This window comes from Acanthopagrus latus, chromosome 5 (assembly GCF_904848185.1).
Source record: "Acanthopagrus latus isolate v.2019 chromosome 5, fAcaLat1.1, whole genome shotgun sequence".
In the NCBI taxonomy this organism is placed as follows: domain Eukaryota; kingdom Metazoa; phylum Chordata; class Actinopteri; order Spariformes; family Sparidae; genus Acanthopagrus; species Acanthopagrus latus.
In genome coordinates, this window is record NC_051043.1 from 6,105,937 (window position 1) to 6,116,806 (window position 10,870).

Consider the following 10,870-nt stretch of genomic DNA (forward strand, 5'->3'; position numbering starts at 1 on the left):
CATTTAAAAAATATTGACTTAGTTTTCCTCATGTCACCCCCAATTACTTGAGTAAACAGCTGCCACTGTGCCCTACCAAATACTGTCAAATTTAAAAGGCCCCTGAGTAAATATAATAGGCTGTTTTTCACTATCATTGTAGGAAATTTACTGTTGTTACTAATACCATGAACAGTGGTACAGTCCCAGTAAGTCACTACCATGTGACAGTGAAGCAGAATTGAACAATATTAATACTATACTGCTCATCATTGATTTCATTATTTATACCTGTGCCTTTCTTACTGTAAAATATCATAACATGGCCTCCATAAAAAGGCTGCTAATGAACAAAAAGTAAAAAGAAGAGTTTCAATTGACTCGACAGGATCAAACTCTCTGAGCTGGCCTGATACTGCTAATTTTATATGGTCAGCTATTTATTGGTGCCTGTGCCAGATATATAGGGACTCATTATTACGTATCACTTTACATGTGGTAATAGTATTACAACAAGTAATTAGTATGAATGAGTACTCTCTAGTTTGTGCCACACAGCAGCTGGTTCAGAGTTAATCACGCACGTGCATGCGTCAATGCTTGCGTCCGACGTCAGACCGGAGGCCTATATAAACTCAGTCCAATCAGCCAGATTGCACAGGATTTTGACAAGAGTGGTCTGGCGTTTCTGCAAATCTGATTTAGTACTTTTGGACTACCGGATGAGAGGATAACTACCATCACTGGAAAAGTGAACTTCTGCTGAGAACTGACCTCTCGTTGGTTGGCTTGACCCACCTGGAGGACCACCTGCTGGTTGGAACTGCCCTTGAGCAAGACAACCACCACACTGAGGTGAGCAAACTTTAAAATTCACATCGTTTCACACCCAGATTTCTAAGTTCGCTTCTGTTAAGCTCTTAAATGTGCGTATAGTTCAAAATGAGTGTTTTAATAAGTTTTTTTTTAAAGGTCAAAAAACAAGTATAACAATTTGAAAACCACTCGGTTGATGTTTGCTCTACGTTTATTCCGTGTAAAATCGTCATTTTTTGTTAAGAGTACATGAAATTTCGCGGGACAGCTGCAGAATGAACTAACAGTCCTGTAGTTATTTGAAAACACTGTTATTTTTGTTTGAGTGGGTCACTTTTTTCGTATTTGGGGACAACTTTTGTCCAAAACAAAACAAAAAATGGCGACTGGGCCATTTTACAAAAAATGCCCCCAATCATATATTTTTTAAATTCTCCATGGAGACGGTGGAATTATTAGGAGCTCTCTTGTCAGAACGTGTAGGACGCACAGGTATAAACAAACATCGCTGCTTCCTCTGTGTGGTTAGCTTAATAGATTAATTTGATCGTTGCAGCTACAGTTGGTCTTTGTTTACTTTTATTCCTTAGATCACCAACAGAATACAGAATTAAATCCACTGTACTTTAGAGAAGATGTTTATGATCACATTGAAAGCTCAGATTTGACATGCCGGTTGTTGAATAAAAGTTAAAAGTGGTTTGTCATGAATCAGTCTGTGACAGTCCAGGGATGTCTGTCTAAATGTCCCCATTATTTGCAGGTTATTAAACGAGACAGAACAATGTATGAGTTACCCTTAAACAGAAGCAAAATATTCTTGTATGCTTATTTCAGAAAAGCCATGTTGGCCAGGATGCTCATGTCCTGCTCAGTCCTCCCCAATAATTTTTTCCTCTTTGGTTTCATGTGACTAAAAATTGATCTGACTACTGCTATTTGAATTTAAATCCTGCTCAGAAAAGTGGAAGATCTGTTTATTTATGGCGAGGTCTCTTTTGTCGTCACTGAGCAGTTACAAAGAGTTGTTTGTTTGATGTATGGTATATTTATACAGCAAATAATATCAACATGTATATTGTCCTCCCCTCTGAAGGCCCCCCTGGGATTTCGGACAGCATTGCTGACTGAGCTGAGGTGATCAGGCCCATCTACTTAGAAGGTATGTATTGGTCCTCAGATGACAAGGGTGATGAGATAAGTGAGCTTGACAGTGAGTTTCCAGAAGGCGAGTTCTACCTGATGTCCTCAGATGAGGAAGCTGAGTATGAGGAAGGTGAGTACTACCCTGTGCTGTCTTCTGATGAGGAAGGTGATCTTGACAGTGAGTTTTCAGAGTGCGAGTTCTACCCGATGTCTTCCAATGAGGAAGGTGAGTACATCCCTTTCCCCCGTCCCCTGTTCCTTCTTGTCTTTCTAGTATTCAGATGCTGTACCTCAGTGATCTCAGTCTGTCCTCAGATGAGGAAGGTGAGTTTGTTGGCGAGTATATGGAAGGTGAGCACTACCCTGTGCTGTCTTCGGATGAGGAAGGTGAGTATGAGGAAGGTGAGTACATCCCCCCAGTGTCTTCTGATGATGAAGACGATGATGACAGCATTAATCTGTCTGCCTGGTCTGTCAGCATCAGGACTGATGAGTCTGGTGATCACAGCTCGGAAGAAGAGTTGAGGAGATGCAAAACATTATGGAGTAAGTATTTGTAAGTTATTATCTTATTATCTGTTGTCAAACTTCTTTTTGTGCTAGTGTATAGATGTCTTTATCTGAGGTATAGTAATAATTGATATTGACAGAAGTATCCTGCAAGTCTTATTACATCCTTCTTAATAATTCCATTATTGTTCTATCCTGTTCACTTTGTAGTGATTTGATATAATTTTTTTGCATCGCCATAAGTCTCATTTAAGTCTTATGATGCCTCAATCAATAACTCAACTTACTCACTTTGTTGTACTTTTTTTTTCAGAGACGTGAAAAAAAAGTTTCCAGCAGTTTCCTTGATGAAGAAGAAGTTTGTTCTCCCGAGCAGATGAGAGGGATAGCTGACCACAAGACAAGTTGGAAACTAAGACTTCAGAAGTTGCAAAGGTGATATAAAGTGGTTATAATCTCAAGTTTACATGTTGATATTTTTTTTAGCTAGCTAGCTTTATAATCATCTATCATTCACAATCGTCATTATAAAAGATGGAGACAAAAACTCTCTGACAATAGACACTAAAGTTGGTTTATTTAAAGATGATTGAGTCTGCAGGACAAATGTGATCAACATCATGATGTCTGTTAACCTACAGGAGGAATTGTGATGTTAGAAAAACTATCGTGACTTGTTTTTGATTTCACAGGGCAGGACTCTTCCTTTGGCTCCTCAGAGTGGATGTGGACTGAAATCTTAAGTTTGTTCTCCACTTAAATGTGGAACAAACACTAATCAAATCACCAATCGTATTAAATAAAGACTAATTGTTTATTCATTCAAATGTCCTTAAAAACAAAAAGAATCCATGAATCAATCACAGATTCAAAAGTTTAATTTATGAGTTGAATACACAAAACAATACAGGTCAATAGAAATGTGTGCACATTAGTTTGTGATTTTTTTGGTATAAACATTATGTGCATGTGTGCACAGCACTAGTCTCCAACCATTATTAAAGGTCTGCAGACGTGAGAGGACTTTAAAGGGAAGATCCAGCTTTTCTAGATTATACCAGCATTACATGCTTTAATCAATAAAATACGTGTAAATATTAATTGTTGGTGATCTCAATTTTCAGCAGTCAAATCACTTTTTATTTCAATTTTCAGAAGAAAGGGTGTAAAATCACAGCAAACAGAAATTACTTTTATTCCATGAGGGAGATGAAGATAAAGAAAGTGTTAAAAAGTGTTGCTTTCAAAATGCCAAAACTCAGTGATGAAGTGCAGTGTGCAATGCAAGAGGGTTAAAAAAGTAACAAAGGCAAATATAATTCATTTCTATGTAAAATGTTCAGTAAGTCATTCATTTTTTATTGAAGTTGGGATTTAATGTTTTCTTCTGTGACAATGATAATACCACACAAGGCTGTGGGGAAAACAAACCTAGGCAGTCATAGAGTTTTCTCTTGGAAATTATCAACCTTGGGAAAGAATGTGGGAGGGAAACAGACACATAGTGCTTGACTATAGTTTACTGCTGGGAGACAGAGATGCATGACAACACATTTCCTCCACATTTTAAATTCTGTCATCTTTCACAAAAGCAATTAATTATTTGATCAGTTGGAAGAGAGAGAATCCAGCTAGTGTAATGTGTGGATAACTTGCAAGTGGTTTAATTATGTTTCTGGGATGGAGTGTCACTGCTTCCCATGGGGGTTCATTGGACCAAATGACAAATTAAAAGCAGCAACATGTTAATGAAGGTTGTCATTCATCCAGGTCATGGTAAATCTAGCTGCTGCATCGGAGGCAACTGGACTGAATGAAACAAGGACAGCTGCCTATGATACAGCACTTAGATTTAAATGCAACTAATGAACTTGTTTTATAATTCTATACAATCACTTGAGTACCCTACATAACATTGCTTAACATAAAAATTTGTTAGAAAATCTGGAAATTGATGCTGGTTCAACATCGATAAAGTTGGATTTATTGGAATGTCTCGCATATAAAGTTCCAGAGGTGTCATGTAGCCAAATTTACTGTGGATCCAGGTCAGTGCCCCAGCAGACGAGGCAATCTGGGTCAAAGGCAGCAGTGAAAACAGTGTAAGGCTTTACTGCCAAACTCCAGTTATAGGAATTTGCAAAATCAATGCATTGTTCATCCTAAGGCACATTAAAGCCTGTCCTGAATGTCTTAGTGACCATGAAATGATGGGACAATGATGCTGTTGCACTGTAAGCATGGCAAAATCAGTGGTTCTAAAATTTTTCATGTCAAAGACCCCTGAATAGATAAGTAATAGGTAAAGGGCCATTATATGATACAACTTTGTCTCAGTGATCCTCATCTATCAAGGTATTTGTTGTTAGATATGCTTTAGTCAAGTTCTATAACTTATGTGGGGAGATAACAGTGAAGAGAGTGAAGCCTATGATCAGAATAGTCACATTTATACATTGTCTCATGGGACTAACTGGCCATTGAACTATTAATGAAAGGGACCCCCTGGAACCACCTCAAGGATCCCTGGGGGTCTTTGAAACCCACTGCTTTAAATGTGCTGAAAGTAGACAGTGAAATGTACTGCACCAAGTGTGTGTATTCTTTATGAGGGAGCCTTTATGTCTGATAAATTTACATCAGGACAAATAAAGCAATCCCGTTTTTTGGATCAGTCTGTTGTATTTAGTATTAATTATACTGGCACTTTTCATCCCGTATTTTTAAGAGGAAATGGAAATCCCTTCTCTTCTTTAACTGGTCAAATTGTCTCAAGCACTTAGTCCTCATGATATTGATCAAACAAAATATGGACAACTGACTTGCATGATACATTTTTATAAAACTGCATATTTATAACAATAGCCACCTCCAAGATTACTTTTGTTTTCCATAAAATGTTTGTATGGGACTTAATCACTTCACTGGTAAATGAAAAGAAATCACACTCACGGCAGTGTCATATTTTGATTTGGTGATCATTCAGTTTTTGTCTCAATAATTTTCAGTATTAGTACTCAAATGAGTACTCAAAAATCTTAATCTAAATTACTTAAATATAACGTTTTTATCCAGAAAACCCACAGTTTTCACTCCTACATATATTTGTTTACAGGGCAGAACTCCAACATCAAATATGGCGGCGACTATGACGTAATATGTCTGTGGCCTCTACTGGAGTGCGCTCTACCAGCGGTGTTCTCCTCTGATTGGTTATCCTCACTGCCTCGCACATTTTGTACTTCCGGTGTTGGATGTTTGCGGATTAAACCCGAACACATCCACCTTCAACACGCGCTGCGAACCACTCTAGAGCCAGAGTTCTCTGCTGTATACAAGTGCACCGACACTGCCAGTATAAATGGCGAAACGACGCGCCGAGGACCCGCTGCTGCTGCCCGACTCTCCCTCCAAGAGATGCTGCCGCTCTCTCTGCAGTGTTGACATGCAGTTGGGAAGCATGGCTCCCATCGGGGGTGTGAGCCCGCCGTCCCTGCTGGCTCTGCTGGGCAGCCGCTCCAGAAAGAGGCCGAGTTACTTCGAGGAGCCGGAGGTGGGAGATGAAGAAGCGGTGCTTCTTTGTCGCAAGGCCACACACTGCTGCGACACGAGGAAACACGCGGCCAGTGTTGCAGTGCAGGCTTCTGGAAGTTTCCAGGACCGTCGCTGTTCCAGCACACTAACGAGCTCCAAGAAACGACATCGAGAGGAATGCAAGGCTTTAGGGACTGCCACTCCTCAAGTTAATGATAAAGTGAGTTTTTGGTAATGCATCAAAAATCTGCAGTCGTCTCAGTGACGATGTTGAAAGTGAGCCGATGTAATGGCAGCAAATGTCCACTAGATGACATCCTTTACTCATTGACTAGTTCACTGTATTTCAGCCACTTCCAGCAAAAATGTTTGTTTGTAATTATTAGTGATCAACAGTGATAAAATATTTCTAAGTAGATATACTTTACTACTGCACATTAGTGCAAGTTTGATGTACTTGGACTTTACTTGAGTATTTCCATTTTCTCCTACTTTACACTTCCACTCCACTACATTTTGTGCCAAATATTGTATTTTCCAGTCATTACATTTATTTGATAACTTTATTTAGTAGTTACTTGTAGATTACATGCTGTGCCAGAGCCAAACCAGCACATTTGTAAATGTATTTATTACACAGACAATGAGATAAAAATATTTATGTATGATTTACTTTAACTATTACGTTTGATATCTATATAAGTACTGTGTAATATGTCAGATACTTAGAGACTTAAGTGAAGCACAAATAAACTTTCACTTTCACCAAAGTTATATTTTACAGTAACATAGTATCTTTACTTTTACTTCAGTATGACTTAACACCTGTTTTCAAGCAGGCCAATAACCAATATTCGCTGTAAAATTAAAAAATCTTGGTGTCAACTTTTAGAGCAAATAATGATGGAGTGTAGCAGTACGACTTACCCAAATATTGTATTTAAGTACTATTTCAATTTACTTTATTTGAGGATTTCCATTTACTGCTACTGTATATACCACATTTGAAGTAAACACTGAACCTTTACTCCACGACAAATATTTGACAACAAAGTTACGTTTTACTTGCAGAATCAGATCAATTCTCTGTCTTATCTCCCTTGACTTGTTTGGGTATCTGTCAGCCATGTGGTTGAGGTAGCTGTCCACACAGACCTGCTGGTTGAGACACCTTTTAAGACTATGGTGAGGCGGTGCACTACAGGCATTTGCTGGCATGATAGGTCTGAGCCAAAATAGTGCATTTCTTTAAATTAATTCTTTAGCAATTGAGAAAATACCCCCAAAGATTCGGATAATCAGAAACATGCAGAATATTGGATCTGATAATGGGTTGATTATCCAGCCCAGATAAGGGCTACCATTTATACCCAGTCTAAAATATTACTGTTTGTTGCATTGGACAGTTTTTCTTGTGACCTCAGTCCCTCTCTCTTTTTCATCACTCTCAGGCTGAGGAAGACACCAACACCGAAGACTGCACCTACAACTCCTTCCAGTACTGGAGGGTTCCCTTACCTGAACTCGACCTTTCACTGCTAGAAGATGCCTGTGACCATTCTCAAACAAAAGACACGCCAAAAGGCAAAGTCTCTTCTTCTGATGCCATGGAAACCTGAAGTTTGATTCTGTTCTGACACCTGCAGACAAACATGAGGATGAAAATGAGAGGCTGTTCAGCAGACAGACACGTCAAAAGCACATGAAGTTGCTTGAAATGCATCCAGGTGAGATTAACCTGATGTTGCAGACTGCTATGGTTGCCCAGAGTGAATCAGGCTGTAGTGAGTGAGCCTCCTGCTGCTGGAAGATGTCAGTGACTTGTTATGAAACAGCAGTGAGATTTGCACTGCAACAACCCTGTTCTTACAGTGAGGACCAAAACATTTTTTTAAAGCTCAGTGAAGTGTTCCTTCTGCAAATTCTACATATTTTCATTTAAAGTTGAAAACAGCTTTGTGTGAGAAGCATTTCAGATAGTGTGGTGTTCAACCGTGACTAGTGTCTTTTTGTTTTTGTGCACAGTCCTTACCTTGCAAACTTTATATAACCTTACAGAGATTAGGTGTGAAAAGTCGAGTCTGTACACCACAGTTTCTATTAAAAAATGTTTAATATCTTTCTGAGTGTGATTTTTGGCATTACTATCACTTTTGGAGTATGTGTGACTGAGATTTGCATGTTGTGGGAAAGGGGAAAAAAAAAGATTTAAAAAAACAAAAAACAAACACATATTATCACTATCAACAGACCAAGAATTATCCCCTTTTGCATTTCATGCACTCTTCTTCCTTTTCGAAATGTGCCACCTGCACGACCCACAATGCAACTTAACAACCACTGAGTGACATCACTGGAGGAAATTTGTCAGATTTCATGCAGCTTCCTGAGGAGCCACGATAGTATTTTATCAAAATGATTTTGTTGTACATCTGTCATTTGCAAACAGGAAAAAAAAGAACCTGAAGCTCATCCTAAAATGAAATATAAGTTCTATAACAAAAAGCTTTAAGATCTAAAGCAAGGTTGCACTGGTGTGTCGGTTTCAAGGTATAATGAGTATAAAACATTGACAATGTTGATGGTATTTAATTCTACCATGTTCTTGTTCTTAAAAAAACATTTTCAAATTTGTGTCAAGCTCCATATCTGGACATATTTTGTGAAATAAATCGAAGACTCCTGAAACTTCTGTATTCTTTCTGATAAGGGACATGTTATCTGGTAATATCTGTAATATCCTATTGGTTTCTGAAGTGGAAATCTCAACCCTAATATAAAGTTAAAGATAGAATTATGGTGGCAAATAACATGACATTAAATACAGATTTAACCGCACAATAAAGTAAATGGAAGGGGTATTATGGCAACACCCATTCCAACTGATTTATTCTATAAAACAACTCCTCCACTGTCCTGATGGAGCATCCTCACTGGATGTGGTCCAGCTGTTGATGAGAAGAGCTCAGCACCACACAGGCTCTGCTCTTTCCAGGTACTGACCCTGTAATCAGCTGTCTCAGTGTGTACTAGAAAGGTGGCTGAGAAAACGGAATCAAATGCAAATCAGTTTCCATCATCCTCCTTGCACCTCTTAACCCTTCCCACACCTTCCTGCCTGTTTACTCAGAACAGGGCGAGGGGCTCGATCACGCTTCCTCTCTCACTATGTGCTGACAGCCCAGCAGCTGAGTGTGTCCTCCTGGAAGAAGGGGGTCATGAACTCATAAAGGCTTCTCGGAGAAACTCTGCTCTGCCCTTTGGACCCGCGGCTGATAAAAGGGCAGTCAGTCCTGGTCAGGGGAACAACTGATGATGAAGTGGTGGGATACATGTGGGCTCATATCGTCACAAGTTACACGGCTTTAACTCTAAAGGTGTGGAGACATGGTAAGTTATGTGACGTTACAACAAGTACTTAAAAATACGTTCTAAACTTATTGTGAAGTTTACTGACGAGGCCAGCTTGTTGCCAGCGGGTGTATAGAAATAGCTCAGCTATTTATTCAGCACTACTTAGTAGCTGTCGTTAGCGAATGGCTAATGTTAGCTAAGTTTCGATATGATTTCACTAACGAGCAGGTAATTCAGCTAGCTGCATGTCATGTAACAACTGCAAGGTGAGTGAAACGACTTCACTCTGCTCCGTGTCCAGCGTCCTCCTGAGAGAAATGACCTTTTACTTTTGACTGCGTCCTGTTTATTAGACATAACTAGTCATGTTACTCACTTCACAGGTTGGTCACTACTCTTAACCTGCTTCATAAGCGTTTTGTGCATCTTTATACTTAAACTCCACAACTTTTCAGAGGGAGACAATACGTGTTGACACTAGATATTCAACTCTCATCTGGTGGTATGCTGTCATGCTTAAAAAAAAAAAAAAAAAAAAAATCAAGTCATCAAAAACGTCTGTTGTAAAGCTTACACGTTTTACAACAACCTCTTTAATTATGAAATAAAGTGGGAAACTAATAAGATATAGGAATATGTGTGTAGATTAGAGCCCATTTGTAATGTATTTGTAATATCTCTATATATTAAATTAATGACGCTGCAAAAAAGATAAGTGATCAGTGGAGGCAGGATATTGTACATTTTAACAACAACCTTTATTGTGAAATGTGACATCAGTGAACTAAAACAGTAATCTTCACTTAGAATTACAAGCCTCTTTTTTTGGCATTATGTTCTGTAAAAAAATGTTTTTAAATAGATGAATGCAGGGCAACATGTACAGTGATACAGATATACTTCAATAGGCCACTATTGATCACTAAAATCAGCTGCCTGATATGTTGGTCAAGTTTAAATTCCCATTTAGAGCACAGGATCTTTAAAACAGTGGCTCTCAAACCTTTTCTTGCCAAGGACCCCATTTGTTGAGAATTTGTCCATAGATGTTTTATTATAGTGTATGAAACCTATCACCGAAATAGTCACATTTTCTGTCATTGTGTTACTAATGGATAGAATTAGTGAAAGTGATAATACAGTTAATTATTCTTATTTTTTTTTGGGGGGGGGGGACCCCTGGAACCCCCTCAAGGACCCTTAGAGTTCCCACCTCTGCTTAAAGTAATGCTTTAGTTGTTTAATTTTTAGTCATGTGGCAAGTCTAAGATTAATGCTGCCTGCTGCACATGGTAAACCAGTAACCTTTATTGTCTGTAGAGAAATATAATTGCTATGATAACCACTGTGAGCTACATCAGTTACACTTCATAGCGCTGTTTAGTGTTTACACAGTCTGTCGCAGGGAGGAGGCACACCGGCAACCAGCCATTTGTACTAATCTCAGGAAGGGGATGTATGTGACTATGTTTCCCACCAACAATACTCTCCTCAGTGAGGCCATTGTTAGATATGTCTAGTGAGCAGAGCA

General features: G+C 38.8%; 1 protein-coding gene across 2 annotated transcripts; it reads left to right on the forward strand.

Annotated features, from left to right (window-relative positions):
• Window positions 1-604: 604 nt before the first annotated feature.
• wu:fa19b12 (uncharacterized protein LOC560551 homolog) lies at window positions 605-8,106 on the forward strand. Of its 2 annotated transcripts, none has more exons than XM_037099433.1 (5): window positions 605-834; window positions 1,892-2,487; window positions 2,765-2,886; window positions 5,567-6,205; window positions 7,437-8,106. In XM_037099433.1, the coding sequence occupies exons 4-5, from the start codon at window positions 5,813-5,815 to the stop codon at window positions 7,602-7,604; spliced, it is 561 nt and encodes a 186-aa protein (XP_036955328.1). In that variant the 5' UTR covers window positions 605-834; window positions 1,892-2,487; window positions 2,765-2,886; window positions 5,567-5,812; the 3' UTR covers window positions 7,605-8,106. The 2 variants fall into 2 exon arrangements, with proteins under 2 accessions (XP_036955328.1, XP_036955330.1); XM_037099435.1 differs by lacking the exon at window positions 605-834 and having other exon boundaries at window positions 1,892-1,957; window positions 2,216-2,487.
• The last annotated feature ends 2,764 nt before the right edge of the window (window positions 8,107-10,870 follow it).